The sequence below is a fragment of the Artibeus jamaicensis genome, unplaced genomic scaffold, assembly GCF_021234435.1.
Source record: "Artibeus jamaicensis isolate MK-2021 breed Jamaican fruit bat unplaced genomic scaffold, CSHL_Jam_final contig_490, whole genome shotgun sequence".
Taxonomy (NCBI): domain Eukaryota; kingdom Metazoa; phylum Chordata; class Mammalia; order Chiroptera; family Phyllostomidae; genus Artibeus; species Artibeus jamaicensis.
Window position 1 is genome coordinate 8,545,719 of NW_026521861.1, and position 26,288 is coordinate 8,572,006.

Genomic DNA, 26,288 nt, shown 5'->3' on the forward strand with positions numbered 1-26,288 from the left:
AAATGTGATAATTGGTTATGGGAACATTTACTGTGTTACAAATTTATCATAAAGTAAATCTAAAAGGCTAAAATAAAATGATTGGTCTAGTTACTAGGATTGCTGACTTAAAGCTATATATAAAATTGCAACTCTTAAAAGACTTAGATTCTTTTAAGTCAGACTGGGCTTTCTTGGTTTGATACCATGAAGTTTGATACCTTTGAATTTGTAGGGTTTGAATATGAAACAAATATTTGTTTAGAGCATTCTATGTGGAGACATTTATAATAGGTGATTCCTGCTCTTTTGAAGTTCAGTGAAGTGAGGGAAATGATATATGAACATTAAAATATAATTTGAACCATTCTATTGTAGAAGAAAACTAAATCCTGTGAAGGCAGGGACTGTTGAAAACAACTTACCTACCTTGCATGGGATGAATAGTATGACATGTTTTTGTTACTGAGTACTACTATGAGCAGAGTGGTATGGAATCATAAAAGGGAGAGTAATAGAAGAGATGATTCTGAGCCATCTAAGGATGGTTAGGAGTTTGCCAGGGTAAGATGTCTGAGAGGGTTTTTAGGAAGGAGGAGTATTGTGTTCCAAGGCAATGATTTAGCTGTTCAGGCGCAGCCCAGAAGATGAAATGGAGTTGGAATTTCTGAGACAATTAACAAAGATACCAGTTAGGTGCTTATGAAAATGGTACTGACACCTCTTAGCAGTATACTATGATTTAAATATTCCGAGAAAACTTTTAAGTAAAAAGGAAGGCACTCTGTAACTGAGTTAGATTTTAGCCTCTAGCGTCAAAATGACTATATTCCATTTCCAACTTGGCACTCAAGCTGTATGCTCTTGGCAAATAATGTTTCTGTGCTTTGTATATGAGTATGGTGATAATACCTCCCCTCAAAGGGTTGTTTGAGTATAAAATAATGTTTAAAAAGGGGCTGTTATGATGCCTGTAGGAAATCCAACATTTAAAATAATAACTTAAATGCAGTGGCTTAAGATCTTGTTTTAAACTTTACATGACAATATAAATTTTTATGCAAGAAGGAAGCTTTGAAGAAAAGTAGAGTATAGACAGTTTATGATGTAAAATGAACTTCTCCATAAAGGCTTATTAAGCAATATTTTTAGAAATAATATAAAAGAGGATTAGTTAACTTCTAACACCAAACTTAGTATGTGATTTAATAAACTATTTTAGGTGTATAATTCACATTCTTGTGTTCAGTGATATTCAGAGAGTTAAAGTTTGACAAAGTGGGTCAATATGTAATTTATATAGAGAGTAAGATATTTATCCTATCCCCCAAAATAGGACTGCTTTTCTGGTTATTTCCAGATGGGGAGAGGTAAGGATATATAAAATCTTGATTTTTCAAAGATAAAATACTTTTTTTGAATAGGAACTACTAAGAGATTTAAATCTTGGTGAAATGAAAAGTGGAGTACCAGTGTTGGCAGTATCCTTGGCATTGGAAGGAAAGGCTAGTCATAGAGAAATGACATCTAAGCTCCTTTCTGACCTATGTGGAACAGTAATGAGCACAAACGATGTAGAAAAATCATTTGATAAATTGTTGAAAGATCTACCTGAATTAGCATTGGATACTCCTAGAGCACCACAGGTATGTGTGATTTTCCTTGTTCATTTTTTTCCTCTACTACCCTTGCAATTATAGAAATAATGCATGCTCCTAGAAAATTTTAGTAGATGAAAGAGGAAAATATGACCTGTATTTCCAACCACACAAAAATGGCCTTTTAATATTTTAGTGTATTTTCCCTGAGCTGGTTTTTCCCCTAGAGTTTTCATCATACTATAATTTTATATCCTACTTTCCTCCTCATGTTCTATATAGTTTTTAAGTCATACTTTTTTTTTTTGCTGTCTGTAAATTCTCTGTTATATGTAGTTAAACAGTTTTATCATCTGGGATTTTAAAAAATGTAGATCGTTATTATTGAGAATTGAATTTTCTTAACTAATGTTCATTGTAAAAGTAATCATAAGTAAGACTTCCCTTTTGTAGCATTGTGGGGAAATAGAAAATTCATAGTTTATGCTTCTGTTCTCAAAGGCTTGTACTTTTATCTATTATTAGGCTTAATATATGCTGACATTATAATATGACTTTTTGGTTTGAAATTAAAAATGTATGAAATTGTTGCTGTTTACCTGACAAAGTCTTAAATCAAGGTAGGAGCACTTTAACATTAATTGAGGGGAAAAAAGTATAGGTAAGGTTAATTCCTAAATGCTGTTTCTGTTATATTTTCCTATGACAGACAGTAGTCAGTGTAAGTTATTGAGCTGTGTTTCAAACATGGACTTCTTTTTTATACCAATACCCATTCTTAAATGATTATATAGGTTCATATTCATTATAAAATGTTTGAAAAATAAAGAAAAACCTAAACCACGGATATCCACCCTTTTGTCATCTCTATACCACACTGGAAGACGAAGAGTTGTCTTGGAGGGGCCACACATTAAATACATTGTGACATATAATCACACAAAAATCTCAAAATGTTTTAAGTAAATTTATGATTTGGTGTTGGGCCACATTCACAGCCACCCTGGGATGCATGTGGCCTGTGGCCCCTGGGTAGGACACCCATGAAACAAAAATGCCAGCAAAAATAATCGCTGTATACATTTTGGTGTTAAATCTTCCATTCTACTTTCTGTGGGTATAAATGTATGGTTTTATATAGCCTTATATTTTTTAATGAAAAGCTGAGTCATACTGAATCTGCTGTTTTTAAACTTGATTTTCCTTATACTATAAAATGCAAATTATTTCCCTGTGGCCAGATAGTGTATCATCCTTATATATGTAGCATTTAACCACACCTTTATTGTTGGGTGCTAAAGTTTCCAGTTTTTATAAGAAATAATTCTATGAATATACCTTCAGATAAATATTTCTGTACTTTTCACTATAAGATAATTCCTTTAATTAAACTTTTTTTCTTTTTTGAGAAAACCTAGTCCTATTTATTTTTTCCAGAAGAGAGGTTTCTCTTGACTTTAAGTCACGGACTTTCCAGTAAGTAATTTTGATCACATACTGTTTCAGACATTGTGCATGGTTTTGGGGACTCAGTAGTGAGCAAAACAGATGTGGGCCCACCCTGCATCGCTCTTAACTTGAAGGTTAAGGTGTGGGAGTGTGTGCTGAACATAATTAGTAGGTTCTGGATAGATGCATTTTGAATATTCCAATCTGTTTTAGGTATTGACTGGTTGGTTGAACTCACCAGTCATCATCATGTATTTAGAAATTGTATCCTATAAAGGTTTAGTTTAGATTTTTTTATATAGCTCTTTTTTTCTTCTTATAGTTGGTGGGCCAATTTATTGCTAGAGCTGTTGGAGATGGAATTTTATGTAATACCTATATTGATAGTTACAAAGGAACTGTAGATTGTGTACAGGCTAGGTAAGTAAATTAATTTTCCTACTTAGAATTTCAAAAGGGGAAAGTTTTACAGAATTCTATTGAAATGATACATGAATTAATCAGACTTGTCATTTGTTTGTTTGTTTGTACTGTTAAAAAACAAAATTGAGAAATTGTTGGCCTGATAAAATAGAAAGAGAACAAACAGTACTATAATGCAGAAGTTCTGGGTTTTAGCTAAATCATTACCTGTCTTCATGTCAAGCCATTCATCTCTAGGCCTCAGTTTCCTTATTTATAAAATTAAAGGATTGGACTTAGAGTGTTCTTTAATGTTCCCTCAGGTTTTAACTTTCTGTAATTTAATACTCTAATAAAATGGACAGCATCATTAATAATGAAGCCCCATTTCAATTTCATATTTACCTGCTATAGAAATCTTAAGAAATAATGTTTCTCACACTTGCTCTTTGATATGTAATTAATTGTAACTTAAATGTGATATATCGGAGTTACCCTATATGATTTTTAAAAACTATCTGGAAACTTAGATTTGGTTTTAGCCATGTCTTAGGTTTTTTTAGGTGTAGATGTTAATTTTCTGGTATTATTGTAGGTTAAAGTAGAGTGGTCACTCTGGTGGGAAGGCATGGATCTAAGTAAAAGTTTTACATGAAATGTTCCTTTTCATTGTAGATCACTTATTTTGTAATGACGTTATATTTCTGTTGACTAAGAAATGGAAATAGTAGGGTATGAGAATATTAACATGAGAAACAACTTTTAATTTTGCTCCCAACTTTTTATTTTGAAAAATAATTTTTTGAAAGACTTGAATTTTATGGGTTTATTTTTTTCAACTTTATCCATGATTTGGTCAACCTGAAGCATACCCAAATGTAAAAATTAAATTAATAAATTAATACTTTACTTATTTATTTTCGTAGAGCTGCTCTGAACAAGGCTACTGTGCTCCTGAGTATGTCTAAAGGTGGAAAGCGTAAAGATAGCGTGTGGGGCTCCGGAGGTGGGCAGAAGTCTGTTAATCACCTTGTTAAAGAGGTAGCTATTGGTTATTATCTTTAACTTAATTTATATGTATTCCTCTAGAGAAATAAACCATGCCCTCTAGCTGGTATTTTTGTGGACAACAGCTTGCAAATGGAAAATTGGATAATCTTTGTATATTAGCTTTCATACCCTGTTGCTGTAAATTCTGTAGTAATTATATAATTGTTATTAAATTTGTATGGTTTTCCTGACTTGAAAATGAGACTGCATTAAAAGGGATTTTATGATTAAGAAAGCTATGTATGAACCTCAAAGAATGCAATGAAGTCTTTTTCTTATATTGGTATTTAAATTTTTTCAAAATATTCTTGAAATAAGACTTTTTATTTTGTAATTATCCAGTATTATCCATTTTTATGTGAGCAGTTTTAAATTGGGTAGTCTCAGATGGTAAATTGTGAACACTCGAGTAGATCAGAGAGGTAGATTTTTGTAAGGAGGTTCACTACCTTTATGCATGCTTTGAAAGAAAAGTAATTAATTTACTACCTTAAAATGCCAGGCTTGTTCTCTGGATTATTTTATTTCCTGGCAGTAAAATGATGTTCTGTGTCAAGAAATCAAAGAGAAAATTTCAAGAACCAGAAGTAAAATTTAATCTTATTTGCAGATTTTTAAACAAAATTATATATTTAGATCATGTGCTTCTGATTTTAGAGTGTAAACTTTACATGTGGCTATAGTTTTGATACTTAATAAATTTCTTAATGATATGCATATCTTACTTGTGTGTTAAGGAACTTAAAATCTAGTTAAGAGGATTGACCATTTTTGCTTTCATATATGTTAAGGTAGACGAGTTGGTATTTATAATGTCATGATTGTAATACCTTTTTTTAATTAATTCATTAGAACAATTGTATAAAAATAATCAAGATACCAGGGCAATTGGGCAATAAATTAAAATAAAAGGCACCTAGGTTATAAAGGAAGTAAAATTATCTCTAGTTCAAGCTGACATGACCTATATGAGGAAAACCAAAAAAATCCACACACACAAAAACAACAAAAGCAAAAAGCCAAACTATTAACTGATAAATTCAACAAAGTAGCAGGATATAAGATTAATATGCAGAATCTAATTTGACTTCTTTAACTAACAATTAATTATCTGAAATGAAATTAAGAAAACAATTATATTTACAACAGCATAAAAAAGATGAAAATAGGAATAAACTTACCAAAGAAGTGCAAATCTTATACACTGACACTGCAAAAACATTGTTAAAAGAAATTTAAAGACCTAAAAAAAAAAAGATACCCCATGCTTATGGATTAGAAGACTTAATATTAGGATGGTAATAAGATGATCCCCAAATTTGGATGGTTTGACTTAATGATTTTTTTACTTTATGATGGTGTGAAAGCTATAGACGTTAGTAGAATCTGTACTTTGAATTTTGATCTTTCCTGGCACTATATGCAGTATGATACTTTCTTGTGATGCCGGGCAGCAGAAGCAAGATGATTTTGCCTAAGTGTAGGTTAATGTAAGTTGTCCTGAGCACATTTAAGGTAGGCTAGGTATAGTTGAATGCATTCTTGACTTAATGATATTTTCAGTTTATGAGGAGTTTATTGGAATATAACCCCACCATAAGTCAAGAAATATCTGTACTCCCCAAAATCAGTATTTTGAGAAACTCCCAGACTATTTTATGGAGTGAATTATCTTGATAAAAAATGATCAAGATAAAAATTGAAATAAAACTACCTAGTACTTCAGCTTGACAAATGGATATTCATTTACTTTCACATGGAAGAATGGGTTGGATAAAGAGGACTTTTAGAAATGATTACATGTATTCATAATTTGTCATTCTCAAAAATGTATGGAACCTGATGGAAAATACTTTAAAACTTTCTTTTAATCCTCACCGGAGGTTATGTTTATTGATTTGAGAGAGAGACAGAGACAGAGAAACATCAGTTGGTTGGTTGCCTCCTGCACATGCAGTGACCGGGGATCCAGCCCACAACCTAGGTTGTGTGCCCTGACTGGGGAGTCGAACCTGCAGCTTTCTTTTGGTTCATGGGATGGCTCTCCAACCAACTTAGCCAACTGGCTAGAACCAACACTTAAATACTTTTTAAATAACAAAGTTTAAAAACTAAGTAATAAAATTTAAATAATAAATATTAATTATAGAGTGAAAATTATTGAAACGACATGCTTTAAATATTTACTTTTCTAAAGCATAATAGGAATCATCAGGCTGTATTCTGTTAATCAAATTTTATTTTATCCTTTATGAAGTACCTTACAGAAATGTGAAATATGAAGTAGAAAATACACGAGATTATTTTATTCAGTTAGCCAGCACTGAACATCAGTGTAAAGATGATTTTAATAGAACATATGTAAGGGGGAACATTCCTAGTTGACCTTCTCATGCTGAAAAACTTTTCCCCCTTTGGGTCTGTAGATGTTTTTGTATAGATTTGAATAGCCAAGACAAGTTTTGCCTATTTAGCTATATACCAGGTCTGTCCAGAGGTATCCAGCCATGTACTATGAAAAATAAAGACATTATTGAAGAAGATACAAGAAACATTATACATAGGACAACGATGCCTCAGTTGTCTTCAAAGTAGGCACGTTGGGGCCTCACACAGTTCTCTCAGTTGCCAGAAGATGATACTCTGTTTTATTTTCCTGAATCTCATCAACTGTCTGAAATCTCTTCCCTTTCAAAGGTGATTTTAGTTTTGGAAAAAGGCAGAAGTCACATGGTACTAAATCTGGGCTGTAGGGGGGGCTGAGTGACCTGGGTGGTTTGATGTTTCACCAAAAAGCTTTTTCGGAGTGGGCACAGTTGTGATGAAGCTGCTAACCACCAGTTGTCCATGGCTGTGGCCTTCTAAATCATGTGAATAGTTTCTGTGGAAGAATATTCAAGCTTAGTGCAAAATCTGATCATTGGCTCTCCTCGCTTATTTTGCATATGATGGCCACACAATACACATGCTCACTCAGTGGTGTCTATCATTCCCACGGACTAGTACAGTGAAGTTGTCATTGTTTACACATGTGCATTCCAGTCCACTCTCCTTGGCTGCTAGGTTACATTCACGTGGTGCAAACCATTCTTGTTCGTTAACAATGGCAGGACTCTTTCTGGACAGACCTTGTATAACTGGAAGCTGAATTACTGATGAACGTTTTAGATAATGGGTTTCAAATTCTTAGTTGCAGAGAAAAGTTTATGGAAGTCTTTATCCTGTTTAGTGAAGGAAGTCCTGATGCCTCATTTTTTAGCTTCCAGTGCAATTTAAGGTCATCTTGATGGAAGTGAGAGTTGGTGCGACTTTGAAAGTTCATTTTGAGACTTTCAGTTAGTGCCCTCTAGTGGTATTTAAAATCCCTTGTTTTACAGGGAGCATTGAAGAATTATGGTTTCAACTTCAGGCCATGCACATCTGAAGTTACTAAAAAATCTCAGTTTACTAAAACACACTGAAACACTTCATTTTCTTTGTAATTATGAACAAAATTTGGGGATTTACTTTTTTATGAAAAATTCTGTTAATAGTGTCATTCATGTCAAATTTATATGTTATTAATAGCTATTTTTAACCTATTTCATCATGTATCGTAATATATTGAAATGAGAGTAAGTAAATTCTTTAGGCTAAGCACAACTTTTTAAAAAATTAGAAATCTAAAACATCTCAATTTTTCAATTGAATAGATTGATATGCTGCTGAAAGAGTATTTACTTTCTGGAGATATATCTGAAGCTGAACATTGCCTTAAGGAACTGGAAGTACCTCATTTTCACCATGAGCTTGTATATGAAGTAAGATTACTTTGACATTCCAAAGAGAATAATTGTGTTCCTTTACACACTTAATGCTGCTTTAATAACATACATCTTTTTTCTTTTTAAAAATTAACATTAATGGAGAAAGTGATTTTAAAATTTTTATGATTATAGTTATGTATTAAAGAGAAAGGATCTGATACATTTTAGGAGCAGTTTCTTACATGAATTAATGACCAAAAATACATTCATTCATTCAATTTTTAGGCCATTGTAATGGTTTTGGAGTCAACTGGAGAAAGTACATTCAAGATGATTTTGGATTTATTAAAATCCCTTTGGAAATCTTCTACCATTACTGTAGACCAAATGAAAAGAGTAAGTGTAACATTATTTTGAACAATTTTAAGGCTTCTACCTTAAATATATAATTGAATAAAGATTGTGAATTGTTAATGAAATTTTTCTTTAGGTAGGTTTAGTAGTATTATGTCTATAGTTTTGTTTTTGTTTCAATGGCAGTGTTTATGTTTGAATCTCTTGTGGTCATTTCTTGGAGAGTATTGGCTTTTTTAACCTGTATTTTATTTTACATTTTAATTTTAATTTTTTCATGTTAACCTATATTTTTAAAAATGTGATTGGGTTCTTCAAGTGTTCTATTTTTAAGATATGGTAATTTGTATCTAGAGAGAAACATGAACATTTAACAAACTACTTTTAAAGTACGTAATTTATTCCTATTTAGAATTGTATGCATTGCTATTAAAATGTTGGTGAGGTTCTTTTTATTTTTGAAAAGTACAGTACATGTACAGGGGTGGGCAAAAGCATAGACTTACAGTTTTGAGTATGTGAAAGTTTATTCTTGTACTACTTAGTAATATTTATTTGTATTACAACTGTAAACCTACTTTTGCCCTCCTCTGTATATAGAGAAGTCAGTTGGGGAAGAAATTCATCCAGTATCTGATGAAGATCTGTTGAGAGAACAGTTTTAAGTAAAACTCTACAAAAAATGTTCCTATTATCTGTACTTTTCAAGGTTCAGATCTGACTTCAGTCTTACTACAAGAATATTTAGCCTTAAATATAGCTTGATGACAGTAATGAGTTATAGGCGTTACATATTTTATATAGGGTAATAATTCTGTATACAATTTCATTGTTTTAGGGTTATGAGAGAATTTATAATGAAATTCCGGACATTAATCTGGATGTCCCATATTCATACTCTGTGCTCGAGAGATTTGTAGAAGAATGTTTTCAGGCTGGAATAATTTCCAAACAACTCAGAGATCTTTGTCCTTCAAGGTACTTTATTTATTACTTTCTCAACCTAAAATACCAGCTGAGGTGATTGAAAAGGCTAAGTTAATTTCCTGTTATTCCAGTTCTGTCAGAAAAGTAATACTATCTTTTCTGGAGCCACTCAAGAGTGAAAATCATCTATTTTGTGTTTATGGAGAAAAAAGGGTGACGTTTATTTTGCCCCCTTGTGAATCCAGACAGAGCTACCTCATAAAGTCACTGGAAGGAAACCAATTTTGTGGAGCGGTTCTGTGTACCAGGCTGTGTTCTAAGTAGTTTAAATATTTCCACATAGATATTATCATCGATGAGAAAATGGAGGCTTAGGAATTATAACCTTTTTCTAAGGTTACACATGTTAGGGGCCAAGGATAAATCCAGACTTTCTCTTTCTCTGGCTTCAAAGATCAATATCATTCCTCCACTCTGTGTTGCTTCCTTTTGCTCCATCATTTTCCTTTTGGACAATTGGGGCTAATTGGATCTTAATTCACTATGAAGTGTATATGAGATTCTTTGGAGGTAACATATTGGGTTGGCCAAAAAATCTGTATGGTTTTTTTTTCCGTAAAATAAAAGACACTTTTTTCATTTTCACCAGTAACTTTTATTGATTTGGGTATTTTGAGTATGTTGGCTATCTCCTGCATGGAATAATATTGTTTGTTCTCAGTATCTTGATTTGATGCTACCAACTTCAGCTGGTCTTACCCGGCAGTGGAGTGGAGTGGAGCGTAGTCCAACAAGAAATGCCCACCATGAAACTTCTCCATACACTGCACAAAATTTGTTTTGCATTTCAGTTGCGTTTTTTTTTTTACCTTTCTTGAAATAATAAAGAATAATATGCCGAAAATGTTGCATATTTTCTCCCATCTTCATTATTAAAATGGCTACACAAAAATTTGCAAATTTTTACAAGTTGCTTTTTTAAAAATGCATGCTGATAAGACAACTGTCACAAATACAATCGAACGAAATTGTTTTGAATGATGTGAAAGACAACTAAGCGCTACTTGTGCCATGTTTGAAAGAAAATAAACAAACTTTGGTCAACCCAATATTTGTGCTACTAGGATCTGACTCTTTAGTAATAGCTAATTTTCTTAATGTCAGTCTATTTTTTGTACATTTTAAGTTTTTTACAATTTTTATCAAAGAATTTCTAAACTTTGCCTATTTTTATTAGAGTGTAATGTGAGTGTTAAATGTCAGAAAAATATTTCCTGGTAGAGTCCTTTGTTCTAGAAAGTAGGAGCCATTAAGAAAGAAAGAAAAGATAACAGTGAAAGGTACAGTTTATAGCTTTGATAAAAATGTTTGAAAATACAGAACTCTAATTGACAATGGCACCCTTTATGTACTGATGTGCCAAGTGGTATACATCAATAAAACTGTCTACTTAGGCAAGACTTCCTGCTTTGTTCCCCAGCTGGTCTCCTAACGTTACAGTCTACACCTTTATGTTCATGCAAATATAGCTGGTTTCCACTTGGTATGAAAAGGGGTCTATACCTTGGCACTGGCTTTTTAAGTTTCAGTCTCTGTTCAAAGGTCTAACTGATCATTTCTATTGTGGCTTTACTCTGAGGTATCATTTCAAGAGATACCTAAACTTTTTATGTATCCCATACCATAGAACTTTGAATTTTTTGCCTCTCTTTTGCTTATTTAGGTGAAGTGGTCTCAAATGCCTTTGCATGTTGGTGTAAGGTCAGAGAATAAGGGCTAATTCTGCCCAAGCTCTTTTTCTACTTCCTACTTTAGGCTGCTGGTCAACTATTTCTCCTGGACTGTTGCTGCTACACATAGCTAGAATGTGGTTACAGTACAGAGCAAGGCCACTCGAGATTGAAATAAGAAAAATCCTGAAATGGGGCATAGACTAGAATTAATTTTATTCTGATTTTGATTTATTTTTCCGTATTCAGGTTATGTCTTTTCTACATCTGAAACATTTTTTTTAAAAAAACATTTTTACATGGGTATTTAGATAGGTTCCTTAGCTGTAGTTTGCATAATTCCAGATTATATTGTTGTTTCCTATTTGGTTTACTGTTTACCTTTCAAATAATGACATAGTAGAAATAAATATTACATTTCTAAATAGCAAATGTTTGCTTTATTTATAGTTTAACTTTTTTACATTACTCTTTGAACAGTGAACTTCTTTCAGTAATTAAGCTTTTATTAAACTAAAAAATGCTCAGATTAGCAGTTCATTTGATATGTCCTAGTTATACCCTGGGATATGTATGTAGCAGGGAAGGAGTCTTTTTCAAAAGATTTACAGGTATACTGACTTTTCAAAACAACAATAAAACCTTTCAAAACTTAATGAACAACCAGGAAATACCAAGGGAAATACCCCTATTTTATATTTTTTAAATGGACTATAGTCAAAATTTATATCTGTTTTCATGTTTATGTTCTTTGCATTACAGGGGCAGAAAACGTTTTGTAAGTGAAGGAGACGGAGGTCGTCTTAAACCAGAGAGCTACTGAATATAAGAACTCTTGCAGTCTTAGATGTTATAAAAATATACATTTATCTGAAGTGTAAGAGTTAGCACAGTCTTTTTTTTTTTTTTTAAGCACTTGGGTACAAGGCATTTCTGAAATTTTTATAGACTTTAAGGGAAATTTTTAAAGGAAGTGTTCTTTTTCTTTCATTCTTTTTTAAATTTCTTATTTTCTTTATTTTTTTGACAGTATAAAGGAGGGAAAGAAAAGTAACCACTTGTTAAGTGGAATATTCTCATAAGCTACCTTTTTTAAGTGCCATGTTTATGATCTAATCATTCCAAGTTTTGCATTGATGTCAGATTGCTATTCCTTTCTTTCAAGGACAGTGTTTTTGTAGTAAAATCACTGGTTTATACAAAGCTTTATTTAGGGGGTAAAGTTAAGCTGCTAAAACCCCATGTTGGCTGCTGCTGTTGAAATACTGTGCTTTGGGATTAAAAAAAAAAGTTATTTGTCTTAAAGAATTTTAAGAAAATGAGTTAGTCATGAGACTTATTCGTCTTTCCAGGGAACATAATGATTGGTCTTAAAAGACTAAACAGTTAAGTAAAGGGTGGCTGGAACATCTTATTTTTCTACAAAACTGGAAAAATGAACCCGGTTCTAAGAGAATGTGACAAAATAAAACATGTGAAGCAGTGTCGATTCTTTATTGGGAGTACATTTATTTTAGGCTTAAAAAAAACTTCACTCAAAACTTTTAAATCACATAAGGGGGTGTATTTGAACCTACTGAGTTTAAACTGTGTTCCTTACAAACTTATTTGCTGCTGTTCTTCTCTGCCATTTCTTGTCGGCGAATCGTTTCCTGTGCTGCTTGTTGCATTTTCTCCAGTTTTTCCAGAGTCAGAGATTTTAAGGGTAAAAGTTTGGGCTTACACAGCACCATTGTGGTTATATCTTCCACAGATAACTGACCTAAGTTTAAAAAGAAATAAGAATTAATTTGATTTGAGATAACCTAGTTGTATGGTGGTTTGGATTTGCAGGTAGAATGGAGGTCTAAAAACTTGATAATGAAAATCTCTTGTTTCTCCTAGTTTTTATCCCCTGTAACATTTCTTCAATATATTAAAAAAATTTTTAATGCTAGGGAGAGTTCATGAGGAAGACAAGTTTTGAAATTTCTACCTAAGATTCTAAGCTACCCCAGGACACAACTTTTTGTTGTCAAATACTCAATATGAAAAGATTCGGGAAATGCATAGTGCTTAAGAAGACTTGCACATGCACAGTGCCTAAAAATTACTCAAGTTACTAAATGTTTAATGGAAACCTTTAGCATTTTTTACCATTGCTTGATTGCAGTTTCTTTCTTTTATTCACATTCAGACCTTATATACTAAGTTTTCAATGAAAAAGAACTCTGTAATTATCCACCATAATATAAAATGAGTTCTTTTTCATTGAAAATTTAGTATTGTAACCTGAGTGTGAATAGGATTTCTAGGTTTAAGAAACAACACTTTCACCTTTTTACTAGGAAAAATAAAAAAGTGATGGATTACTTCTTGACAACCTACTCCTGAAAGAAGCACAGTAGAATTGGACAGTAAATGTGGGATACATAACACAGTAGTTTCATATTTTTAGCTTTTGAGCCTACTATGTGGCACTGCCGATTACTTTTTTAGGTCCCCATAATATTCTGTGATCTAAGTACTTATGATTTAAATACCTTGTTTTGGAAGAACTTCCCGGAACATGGACTTCACTTCTGCCATATCTGAATTGTTGGATACAGTTTTTCCTTCTATGAGAAATCAAGTATTAGTATTATTCAAGAATGGATTTCCCAACATATTGCTTGAGATATTTCCATTGTAATTTAAGAAGTAAAATCACAATTCACATAAAAAATGAACTACTTATCCTTGTATATTTTTTCCCCCTTAATTTCCTGTGGATCTTTTAATTGAAACAAGGTTGAGATAGTTCATATAAGCATCTAGATCTGGTCAACTTTCACTAGTCAGTAGTGGTGTTAATTGGAAGGCTGCATATTCTACATTCCCCCCTTGTGAAAAATTTGTAGAGCTTGTGTTTTAGACAGTGGTAATTATATAGTAGGTACTAGCTGAGGAAAAATAAGAGCATTTATGTGCAGCCACCTTGATGTACTGATAGCATCTCAGTGCCTAACTTAAATAACATGACCATTTGGGAGGTGGTAAGTGGTAGGGAAAGAATGAGGTAGAAGGTAAACGTTTCCTAACTTTCTCACTTCTCTCAATAGCTAACAGCTGGTTTCTTATACTTTAACCCTTTTGCTATATGACAAAAAGTATCCTAAGGATGTTACTTGGCTGCACAGCTGCAGGTTCTAAGGAAGCAACAAACGTGAAATTAAATCTTGAACAAGTTGAAGTACGCTTTCAATTTTCTATTTCCCTCAATGCAAAAATACCATATGCTAAAGTACCCACAAACACCCTTGTTTATTACATTAGGACTATTCCAACATATATGCCATTTCTAGCTGATGACATTTGTTCTGTTACATCCCAGATTACAGCTATGTTTTTTATATATATATATTTTCAAGGTGTTCTGGATGTAATTTGTAGCATGATCTCTTTCTAAACATGTGCTGCTCCAGACAGTTCCACCCATTTTATGATATTTTGCCATACTGATGCATCCTTGCCGTGTGTCTTTCACAACATCAACCAGCACAAAAGATATATTGTTTGTAAAGTGGTGATGCTGGCCTGCCACCTGCCTTAACCATCCATTGCAAATGAGTTGTAATCAAGTGGAGCTGCTTCTGGTCTTAGTTATTCCCACTCCACTACTATGTTCACCTTCCTAGTAAAAGTTTTCTGCTCTTCATTCACCTAGCCTCTTCCCCCTCATTCAAATTTCTATTCTGGAACATCTACACAGCAACTTTACCCTTTGCTGCTTTTTCCAGGAGTGAAGATTAGGGAATGGGCCAGGAATAAAGCAACTCCTAACTGGAATGTGAGATAAATATGCCATATGTATGTTATTTCCTTAGAGTGCACAACTCTTGCCACATTTTTTTCTTCTAGTATTTAGGCCTGCCAATGGTAGGTACATAGTGATCATTTCCCCTTTTTTTCCCCAGATTATGTTGAAGGCTAACAACATTGCAGATTCCTGATTAGCCTGTATATAACCAAAATCACATGCATCCTCACCAAGATAACCACAATGAAAACATGCATTAGGCTCTTACATGGACCTCATCTGACAGGACATGCTACTGAAGGGGAGGATATACAGTACAGGTGTATATCCTGTATATTCGGTTGATAAATGTTAAGGGAATAATAGATAAATGTTTTTGTATTACCAGATATTTTTATCACCAAAATGCTAAACTGGTGGGTGCCCCAAACCACCTCTTAGCTATTTTATAGATTAGCAGTGCCAGCCACCCAGAATTCAATCACTATCCTTTGCTTTCTCTAGTCTATATACCTCTTCCACACCCAAAATGTGGCCTCAGGAAAACAGTGAAACCCGGTGCTCTCTACCAAACCTTAGTTCTCAGTTGCCATTGGTATAGGAAGGGGTATGGGGACTGGTGCTATCACCTGCCTGGGTGGAATGTCTGCTTTACTAAGGCTGGTTCTTGTTCCTAGTCCCCACTATGCATTGGCAAGAGAGCAGTTCCCAGGAAGGGAACTGCTAAAATAAGCATGGTGGTGGCTGGATGGCCACACTGGCAAGGCTAATTGACTTGTTAATCAACTGCCCGGGGAGTCAGGGTAGGAAAGAACATTTCGTTGTCCAGATGGATTGCTAATAGCCAAAGGTGGGTGATTTGTGTGCTGTAACGTGCCATAAGGAGCTGTGTGGCTGCTTCTAAGAGTACTTTCTTATTGGTAAGATGTGTGTAATACCGGAGGCAGATAGGAGAAATACCAGCTATGGCTGAAATTCATGTTTATCATACAGCTGCCAAGTCATTCAGTTCAATAAATACGTGTCTACCATGTGCCATACGCTGGTCATTAGTGAACAAAATAGACAAAAAACAAAAACTTTGCCCTTTTGGAGCTTACAGACTAGAGTAAGAGAGAAATAATAGAATGCTAGAAGATAGTATGTGCTATAAGAAAATAAAATAGTTTAAGGGGATATAGGAATGCTGGGGGTCTCGGTATTGCAATTTAAATAGGGAAGTCACTTGGGCCTCATTAAGGTAAAATTTTCTCATTTGGTGCGTATGTTATGTCTCTCAAAATCATAAAAAAAGTCAAAAGCCTGTTAGTGTTTGCATTTAGGGAAGGTACAGAGAAATCGGTGCTCTCCATGATTGGGTGGGTTTATCTGTACAGCTCTTTTAGAGGGATATTTTGTAGTAGCCACTTTGTAGTATTTTACGAAAACTAAATATGCACATTTCTTTGACCCAAACATTCTGGTATTGAACTCTAAAGAAACAAAGCATGAATGTATAACGATATAACAGTGCTTCATAAAGCACGTAGGGACTAGCAAAATGTTCAATATGTCAAGGGTTAAGTTATGGAACAGGCATACAATGGATTACTATGCCAGATTTTTAAATGATACTGCTTGTGGAGAATGTAGTGTTAAATCAGTTTTTGAAGCTCTTGGTCTGGGTAATTAGAAAATAATGTGCTGCTTCCTTTTCTCCCATGGTTCCTTTAGTTTGTAATCTCTCCTAGAGATAATGGGTTTAGATGGGTAGTGCATTTGAAAGACGGGACAAAGTAAGGAAAGCCATTTGAGCTGGATGTCTAAACTTAGAAGAATCTGAAGGGAAACCAAGTCTGACATGAAATATTTTACTAAGCCAGGAGTCAGAATTGAAAGACACTTAAGTCTAGGAAGGATTACTGCTTTAAATCAATCATACACGTCGATTACAACTAGTGTAAGCTAAAAATAGGGTGATTTAGTGTGGTAATCAAACTAAATTTTGGGTGTGGGAGTAGATAAGAGCAGTGAAGCGTGCATCTGATCCTTGAGGATATATATTGGTGTCCCTCAGATTTTATGCTTTCATAATCCCCTGAGATTTCGAAAAACTAGGTAGAAAAACTATGTACTTCTTTACATATTTGTAAATTGACACACAAATTTGTTGTAAGTTTAAATAGTTATAAAGGATGTTATTTCCAGCATACTTAAAAATAAGTCTTTGAAAAGTATATCCAATATACTTTTCACTTCAATAGCTATCACCATCTATTAATTTTTAGAAGGAATAATTTATTTTTTAGATATTTACATTTTCTCCCTGGATCTATTTCTAATCCATTTTAATGTAATGCATTTTCATGCTTGCATACATTTTAATGATCATCCTACTATACTTCTCTGCTACAAAAAATATAAATGAAAAAATCTTGAATTGAGTTACAATTAGTGAAAAACTGGTAAAAAACGACACATTAATAAAATAATTACTGAACATAAAAAAGAAAGTTATGGCCATGGCTGGGGTGGCTCAGTGGATTGAATGCTGCCCTGTAAAACAAAATGTCACTGGTTCCATTCCCAGTCAGGGTACATGCCTGGGTTGAGGGTCAAGTTCCTGGTCAGGGGCGTGTGAGAGGCAGCCAACTGATGTTTCTCTTTCACGTAGATGTTTCTCTTCCTCTCTTTCCCTTCTCTTCTCTTTAAAAATAAATAAAATCTAAAAAAAAAAGTTAATGGCTATATGTTAAGGATAGAACTTTGGATGGGAACATTGAGCAGTAAAGACTGGAGTAGAAAAATATACTGTTTTTGGTGGCGAGAATTATTCTGTCAGAGTGGAGAGTAAATAGAAGTGGAATTTGGGATATGTGCCTATGCAAACAGATTTTTTCTTTCAACAAAGATAGGAAATGTCCATAATGTGCCAGCCACAGCTAAATGAGGGAGATATAGTGCATAAGAACCAGTTCCTCTCCTTGAAGAATTTGGGGGAGGTGAGATTGAGGAGAAACACATGTAAATAAATAGTTACAATGGAATATAATATAGTTTAATAGAAGCATAGCTACTGTGCCTTATGAAACCAAAAGCATGAATGACGTGGCTCAGGATAAGTGACAGTGGCTAGTCTGTGAAGAATTACTGCACATGATGTGAACTAGTCCTAGAAGAATGAATGGGGTTTACTATGACGAGAGGTGGTTGTGTAGCTAGGGGAGGGTGTTCTAAACAAAGTGAAAAATATGTTCAAAGAAAGAAGCATTAAAAAAAGCCCAAGGAAATGGGAATGGTGTCCACACAGTGTATGTATGTACTGCGGTGGGACTGGCCAGGTGGAGGCCCGTCATGCTCCATCTCAACTGCCAGGACTTGGAGTTTGAACTTCATAGACCGGAGGGAGCTATTTGGATGGCTCTGAGTGGGCCTGTGACTTCTCATTTTTTGGAAAGACGTTCTAGATAAAAAGGAAAAGAAGGTAGGCAAGATTAGTAAGGAAGCTATAATTGTTGGTAAGGTAAGGTGATAAGGGTATGAACAAAAGCTATGATAACAGGCATTAAGAGAAAATAATGAGGTATTCAAGGCTTATATGGAGTTGAGATTTAAACCCCCTATTGCCACCTGCTCTGTCCCCCACACTCTCTTGGTGATAAGGAAATGATCAGAGTTGACTGAGATTTCAAGCTAACTTGTTTGAGTGGATGGTTGCAGGTATTAACTCAAGTTGGGAACACAGGAGAAACAGGAGGAACGTGTAAAGACCATGAATTAGGTTCAGCCCCACTGAGAGTGGAAGTCCAATAGGCAGTTAAAAAGGACTGGAGGCTCACAGAGTCAAAAGTACAGTAGTTTAAGCTACAGAAATGGACACGATCTCAATTAAGGATGTAGAAGGATGGTAGATGGTGGTAAAGAGAGATAAGAACATAGTGTAGTATCTAACAGAAGGATCTGGAGTCAGATTAGTCATTGAAACAAGTTAATTTTCAAAGCCTCAGTTTAATTGGTAAAGATTATAATAGCACTGATGTATTAAATAACATAATTCATGTAAAGCCATTAGACCAGTCCTTAGCACATGGTAAAAGCTCAGTGCATTTCAGTGACTCTTACTGTTGTTACACCATTACAGAGACATGTATTAAGAGTTATTGAGGCATGTTAATAAAACAAGAAAAACCTACAGAAAGCAGGAAGACTTTATAATTGTCCACTCATCTCCTTTACACCCATATTGTCTTAAAAGTTATCTTAAAGGAAGAATAGTTTCAATATCCAGAAATCTATTTTAGTTTCTTTCCTTGAGTATAGCATAGTGGCTCTTAAATTTTAGTTTGCTTAAGAATAACAGCATGGTGTTTTAGTACAAAATTATATATTCTAACTACATAGACATTTTAAGGGATTTCTGTAGTAATTTTGCAAATAACTTTTACCCTAAGAGTTAATTTTGGAATTGAATTACCCATTTACCCACCTCCCGATGCATCTCCTCATATGTACATATTAAGTTTAACAGACTCAAACCCGGTCTAGGAAAAGTTATCTTGTCCAATATCATGTAGTTGGTGAGCAGAGAAACAGGACTTGAACTCCTGTCTGACTCCAAAGCCTGGTCTCTTCAGTTTTCTCTATGCTGCATCTGTAGGCATGGCCAGACGCCCCCCAAATGGATTTAGTATGGTGCCTCACTGCAGGAACACCCACCATTTCAGATGATGTTAGATAGGAGAGCAGACTATGGTGTGTAGAAGCTAGTGAAGGTTAACATAATACAATCTTTTTCTGCCAAAATGGGCAGTTTTGAAGCCGCTGATGACCTTTACAAAGGAGGATGAATGTAAAATGAAACAGTAAACCTCACAATAAAAATGTAAGTGCAGCATACTGACTAGAAGCATTGCAATCTTCTGGAATTGTGTCAAAATCAGACTAATGTATGGCTCTAACCAACATGTGGTTTTCCCTTCTCACTCACTTCTTGAGGATTCAGCATTGCAGATGTCATGTTTGATACTCCCCTCAAAGAAATTCAGCAGGAAAAATACTGCTTTTAGTCTGTGGATTTTGTGTATAGCATTAGTTACTAGTTTTTAAAAGATACTACTGGAAAATTTAAAATCTCAAGCTTAGAAATACACAATATTTTAAACATACAAGTTTGTGTGTGTGTGTATATATGTATATATATTTTCAAGATATATAATATGATGTGACCAAGATCATGGATTAAAGAGCTGGACAAAACTATTACCTTTGCCAGGCTGGTGTAGCTCAGTGGATTGAGAGTGGGCCTGCGAACCAAAGGATCGTGGTTTGATTCCCAGTCAGGGCACATACCTGGGTTGCAGGCCAGTTCCCAGCAGGGGATGTATGAGAGGCAACCATACATTGATATTTTTCTCCTCTCCTTCCCTTCCCCTCTAAAGATAAATAAAATCTTTTAAAAAACCTATTAGCTTTAGGTTGTGCCTTAGTTTCATCTGGGCATCTGGAAAATGCAGGCTTCAGTCATATGGGGGGGGCAGACAGAGAAAGAGATGACTAAAATCCAAATTCATCTCCTGGCAACTCAAAGCGTTATATACTATAGATCAGAAGTATCAAAATTAAAACACTCTGGGTGCCAAAGCCAAGTCTTAGTCTCCAAAAATGCTCAGGACAGTATTTGGATGCTTTAAAAACGGTCCTCCTGGGTTGTACTAGTCTCCTTAATCCATTCATAACCTTTGCTAGGTGCCCCAAGGAGCCACTTCATGGGTCAGTGTATCCATGGTTATCCTCCATGTGTTCCTACCACTTCTAACCAGCTGTTAACTCCCTCATAATTTATACATCCCTTCATTCATCTAAAACTCATTGGCTTATCCTTACTGTACAAAACCCCATTTTAAAGTTTGAATTTAAATGCTTCAGAGTTCTCTAGGGTTCCAAATATTTTAAGTAAGCCGTAACAGTAAAATCCAATGTATGATTTAAACCAAACTTGTACTGGAGTTTGTTTCATTTTTTCCTAACTACCACATTCATACGTTATTTAAACTGGGCTATAGGCTTGTATTCTGGCTCTACTGCTAACTGTATGATCTTGGATACATTTCTTAACCAATGAAAAGTATTATTTTCTCACACACAAAAAAAACATGTTTGTTATCTGTGCTGGGTTTCAAAGTTCACGTGAAAAGTAGATGTGAAAGTGTGTGGAAATATAGCGTGACACTTACTATTCCAGGTCTGATTTTCATATCACTATATTAAAGGATGTGTCCCAGATTTCCCATTAAGTACCTTTTAACTCAAACTTCTTTGAATCCTCATCAATACCACGGTACCTATAAGACAGCATGAAGGTGTTTTCCTTTTAAAATCTGTTTTACTTAATTTACTCTTCAAGAGCGTGTGCTGCCACGTTCTAAAATCAGATTTCATATAAAGTCCACATTTCAGATCCTCTTGACAAATATGACACCGCAGGCCTGTATTCCCACATGGCAAACCTTGGCTAGGGCTGGGAAGTGATACCCCACGTAGATGAGCATGGGGAGTCCGCCAGTTTCCACTACAGGGTGTTAATTCCCTTTCCCTTACCTGCCCAGCCACGACAGGCACGTGATTGCAACTTCAGTAAAACGCAGAGCCACTACAACATATTGTGTGCCCTAGCCTATTTTATAATTAATGGATACTAAGTAGCAAAAATACAATCTAGGAACCAAAGAAGACACCAAAAGAAATACTGTTTATGTAAAGGAAAAAGACCTTTTTCTTGTGTGAATATTTAGTAAGTTCCTTTTAAGTGAATTCAAACTGGACAGCAAAGGTCATGTGGATGGGAGTAGAAGGAATGGTGGGAAAAATGGCAAAATTTAAAAAATATTTTGTCTTATCCAAGATTTGTGGTTAATTACTAGAATAATTTTCAAACGCAGATTTCTGAGTGTAAACAAACACGAGAAAAAGGGAAAAGAGGGAGCTCGAAAAGAAAGTGTTTTCCAGCAGACACAGTGTAGTGATGCCCACTCTCAATCAAGTGGCTACCCACATGCTAGCAGAATGCCTAATCTGGATTGATAATGTTCATCCGGAAGTGCCAAATAACGTCATTATGTCATGTAGTTGGAAACCACAGTATTCTGTTTTGCTACTGGGTATCTCCTGGTGGAAAAATGTTTCAACATGCTCTGTTTGGCTAATTAATCCAGACTCATGTGAATAAAATGTGTGGTGTCTAGCTTCTGGAATGTGCCGAGGCTGAAGAACAGGAACAGTTCTTCCTGGGTGAACCTGGCATTGCTTTTGGTATACTCCAGTAGTAGAAACTACTACTCAGCAAGTAGAAAATGACACAACATCCTACTCATGCAGAATGTCTTTTTCTAGTATTTTTTCCTATCTTAAAATACAATACTAGAAAGTGGTCCTAAAAATGTTAGCTATTAACCTTTTTAAAAAGTATCTGAAGAACTTTTTCACATTCTCAGCATCTGAGATATCTATTTCAACAGTATTTAAGGAATGGGATTGATCTTCAGATCACCTGCATCTAAATTCTCTGGACAATTATTAAAAAAATATAGATTTTTCTGCAGACTCTCAGAATCAGAATCTCTATTTTATTTAGTTCCCTACATGGAACTTGGAGAATGCTATCTTAGATTCATTCTCACCCAATAAATATTCCATCCCTACTATGTGCCCAAATTGGACTAAGAAGTTCTTAGTAATAGCTACCACACAGTGACTACATACCATGAGCTATATACCTGGTTAAAGCACTTTATATATAGTTAAGTCATTCTGTTCAACAATACTAAGGGATTTTATGGCTCAATTTAATAGAGGATAAATAGAATCAGTCAACTGTCCAAAGTCACCGGCTAGTGAATGGCCCTGTTCCTGAAGCCCAGGTCTGATTCTAAATTCTGTGGTCTTAATTGCCTTACTTGAATCTGCAGTCAACTTAAATTCTTTTCATAGTCCCACATGAGCAAAATTCCTTCCACACAAAAAGAAGTGACTGATGGAGTGTATCACTTACCTTTCAATTTCTGCCCTCCCAGAGCATTTCCTTCTGCTCCCTTAAGTATATTTTCTTTCTTTCACTTATCTTTTATGATCAAATATAAGTGTAGGATATGAGGAGTACTGAGCTTGGCAGTTTTGGAAGTTTTTCTCTTCTGATTATGAAGCAAATTCTGCAAGAACTTTGCTATCCATTGGGCAGAGAATTTCCCTAATGTACTGTTAAGTACAACCTTGATTTTGTAATTTTTAAATGGCTTTGATGAATGTTACCAAAAAGCTATCACAAGAACACGAGGACCAACTTTCTTTCTTGCAAGAAAATTTCAGGGGGACAAATAACATTGCCTAAATTGGAATGTGGCCAGATGGCCAGCAGTTGCCTTGGTATTTGCTTTGATAACATCAAGATTCACATGTATTTGAACTGCAAGGCCCACACATGTTTTCATCAACAGTCCTCAGGGTGCCACGAGCTGAAACTCATGAAACTATGCTGACATCAGTACTGTGCTGCAGATTGCATTGCATTAACTCTATGTGTAGGCAAAGTAGCAGCAACACTTTATTAAAGCTAAGCAGTCTATGTTGCCAGTCCAAAGCACTAACACATACTCCATGCAAACAAGATTAAATGCTAAACTCTTTGAAAGATGCCATAGGAGATGAGTGTGCTAAGAAATGGAATGGATTCAAATCCATGGTAGATGTAGCTACATTTGAGAAGGCCTACAGTATGACTACTGTGAAGCAATGCAAAAAATGTGAAATAGAAGCTAATCAAGTCTCTAAACCAACTTCTGATTTATAAGAAAAAAATAAAGGAGACAAAGACCCTGGTCAGAACTCTTCAAAATACTGATGTAACAAGGGAAAACAAAGAATGGGGGAACAACTATTCTACACTAAGGATGAAGAGTTACAATATCCAACACAATGCAAAAACCTTGACTGGATTCTGATTTTTCTTTTCCTTTTTGCCAGGAGGATGGAGAAGATATAAAGATATTCTTGGGTCAAATGAGAAAATTTACATAGACTGGATTTTAAATATTACAGAATTATTAATTTCCTCAGTTGTAATGATACCGTGTTTTGCAGAACTTTATAATTCTTAGGAAACACAGATTGGAAATTTAGGAGTGTCTACTTAACAATAGGTGTCTGCAACCTACTGCTGAATGGTTCAGTGACAATGAAAGTGTGTGGGATGGGATGAAACAAATATGGCAAAATGTTAACAACTGGTGGACCTAGGAAAGACATATAAAAGTTTATTGTATTCTTTCAACTTCTTAAATGTTTGAATATTTCTTTTAATAAAAAAATTGAGGGAAAAGATCATGTTTGAAATCTTCAGAAGGGAAGCCTAAGAAATGGTTGAGTAATAGAGAAGATGCTGAATTTCTGATAAACTGAAGTTCTGTAAAACTTTGCTGGTAGTGTCTTGGGCATCCAGGAGACATCTCAAAATTCAATCTTTCAATACTTACCAAAATATAGGTTCAGGATAAAATAATAGGCGGATGAATCTGATACCATTCTATTTAGACATCGCACAATAGTGAAGCTAAGAACATGAAGCAGCTGTTATATAGTCTGTCACATAAGATACAAAAAGTGCTAGGTAAACTCAGAGAAAATTACTTCCTGCTGGGGAGAATCTGGAAACGTATGTCCAAGGAAAACCAGGACATGGACAAAGAATCACAAAAAGCTGGTGCTTGGGTGATTAACCTTGGAATAAACAAGTAGTTCATTTGGGCTGGAATATGAAGTAGAAATTAAGAAGATAGGCTTGTTAAACAAGTTTCAGTTTACCTGAAAGTTCTTCTGGTCTTTTTCCTCCACAGCTTTAGGTAGCTTTAAGCATCCAACCCGGTATTACCAAAATGATTGACAATTTTTGATTCAAGCCTACAGAACGAACTACATGAAATAGTGTGTGACACTCTTGTCTTTAGAATCCATATAAAACTAATTCTGTATTTTTATAGATATTCACAAACATTAAATTGTTTAATAAACTGTAGGCATGCATGATCAGGACAGAACTGCAGTCAATGCTGACAAACCCTCAAGAGAGAAGGGAGGGAGAAAATTCAGAATGTGGAGGCTGGCAAGCAAGGCCGAGAGGTGTTGCTGCAGTGGTGGGGGACCATCCTTTTCCTTTATAGCTGAGAAGGGAAAATGATGTTCTCAAGCTCCTTAGTTCTTCAAAAGTCAGGGATTGAAAGTTCTTAATAGGCACTTGTGGGGGCGTGGTGAGGAGCTTCAGGTCGGAGTTAGGTTCTCCGTCCGCGGCCCGTGTCCAGGCCCCACGGGTCCCGGCGGACTGCAGCAGGGCGAAGGGGGCCGGTACAGCGGCCTCGCCCGACAGGGAGCCTCAGAGGGGTGGAAAGAGGGCGGGCCGCCGCCTGGCGAGCCCGGAAAGAAAAGCTTCTTCCAGCGGAAGCGGCTTTGAGTCCCGCTTGCTTCTGCGACACTGTCTCCCAAGGACTGTCCGGCCCAGGCCTACACCACTGGTCGAGGCCGAGGGACACTCACTTCACTTAGCTACTCCAGTTGGAATGGGCACCCCCTGGGGCGCGGGGGGCGCACACTTTCCCCACCCTTCCGCCACGACCCCTTGCAGAAGTGCCAAACGCAACTTCCGGGCAGAACAGAAATTATTGGAGCTCTAAACTCTTGTCCACCTAGGTAAGTGACCAGACGTCCAAGCAAACTAAGGGCCAGGAAACCTGCTCCCTCCTCTCCCCCATCCCAGGCAAATAATCCGGAATATTAATTAACTTGTCTAACAAGGGACGTCTGGTCACCTTTGGTTCCATTTCGGGTCTACTTACAGGTAATTCTCTTCCCAGACGGCTCAACTGTTGCCCAGGCAACGGAGGGATTGGGCGAAGGGAAAACTACGTCACACCGGAGACGCGAGGCCAAGGGGGGGAAAAAAAAAAACAACTCCTGTTGCCATTATCAGTTATGGCTACTTTGGCTTCAGCGGTAACTTCCGATTGAGAGTTGTCACTCTACCCTGCTGGAGGCTTACTCTGTGACCAGGCTAGCCAGCGGCGCCCAGTGGGCGGGAGAGAGGGCGCAGGGGAGCGGAGGAAAGGAAAAGGGCAAGCAGAGGAAAGCTGGAGCCAATCCCTTACTCTCGTCCGCTGGCGCCAGTGCCTCATCCTGATTGGGCAGCGTCAACTTCTCTCGCTCCGCCCGTTTTTCTTCCCCAGCAAGTGATCGGCCTGCGCCGTAGGGGTGGGGC

At 35.7% G+C, this 26,288-nt stretch overlaps 3 protein-coding genes across 9 annotated transcripts in view; 2 read left to right on the top strand and 1 right to left on the bottom strand.

The window, feature by feature from the left end:
* PDCD4 (programmed cell death 4) overlaps positions 1-12,729 on the top strand; it is a 30,520-nt gene extending 17,791 nt beyond the window's left edge. For all 4 annotated transcript variants that reach the window (XM_037165617.2, XM_037165616.2, XM_053668641.1 and 1 more), the window contains 7 exons: positions 1,404-1,625; positions 3,349-3,446; positions 4,355-4,469; positions 8,171-8,278; positions 8,510-8,620; positions 9,417-9,556; positions 11,998-12,729. In XM_037165617.2, the coding sequence (XP_037021512.1) occupies positions 1,404-1,625; positions 3,349-3,446; positions 4,355-4,469; positions 8,171-8,278; positions 8,510-8,620; positions 9,417-9,556; positions 11,998-12,058 (855 nt within the window). In that variant the 3' untranslated portion in view covers positions 12,059-12,729. The remainder of the gene's footprint in view (positions 1-1,403; positions 1,626-3,348; positions 3,447-4,354; positions 4,470-8,170; positions 8,279-8,509; positions 8,621-9,416; positions 9,557-11,997) is intronic.
* On the bottom strand, positions 12,711-26,135 carry BBIP1 (BBSome interacting protein 1). Of its 4 annotated transcripts, XM_053668642.1 has the most exons (5): positions 25,870-26,134; positions 24,845-24,952; positions 17,596-17,717; positions 13,758-13,832; positions 12,711-12,997 (listed from the first exon to the last, which is right to left on the bottom strand). In XM_053668642.1, the coding sequence occupies exons 4-5, from the start codon at positions 13,801-13,803 to the stop codon at positions 12,840-12,842; spliced, it is 204 nt and encodes a 67-aa protein (XP_053524617.1). In that variant the 5' UTR covers positions 13,804-13,832; positions 17,596-17,717; positions 24,845-24,952; positions 25,870-26,134; the 3' UTR covers positions 12,711-12,839. The 4 variants fall into 4 exon arrangements, with proteins under 4 accessions (XP_053524617.1, XP_037021514.1, XP_053524618.1 ...); XM_037165619.2 differs by lacking the exon at positions 17,596-17,717 and having other exon boundaries at positions 25,870-26,135; XM_053668643.1 differs by lacking the exon at positions 24,845-24,952.
* SHOC2 (SHOC2 leucine rich repeat scaffold protein) overlaps positions 25,700-26,288 on the top strand; it is an 83,863-nt gene continuing 83,274 nt past the window's right edge. Inside the window, exon 1 of the mRNA XM_053668640.1 lies at positions 25,700-25,723. The gene's annotated coding sequence lies outside the window, so the exon portion shown is untranslated. The remainder of the gene's footprint in view (positions 25,724-26,288) is intronic.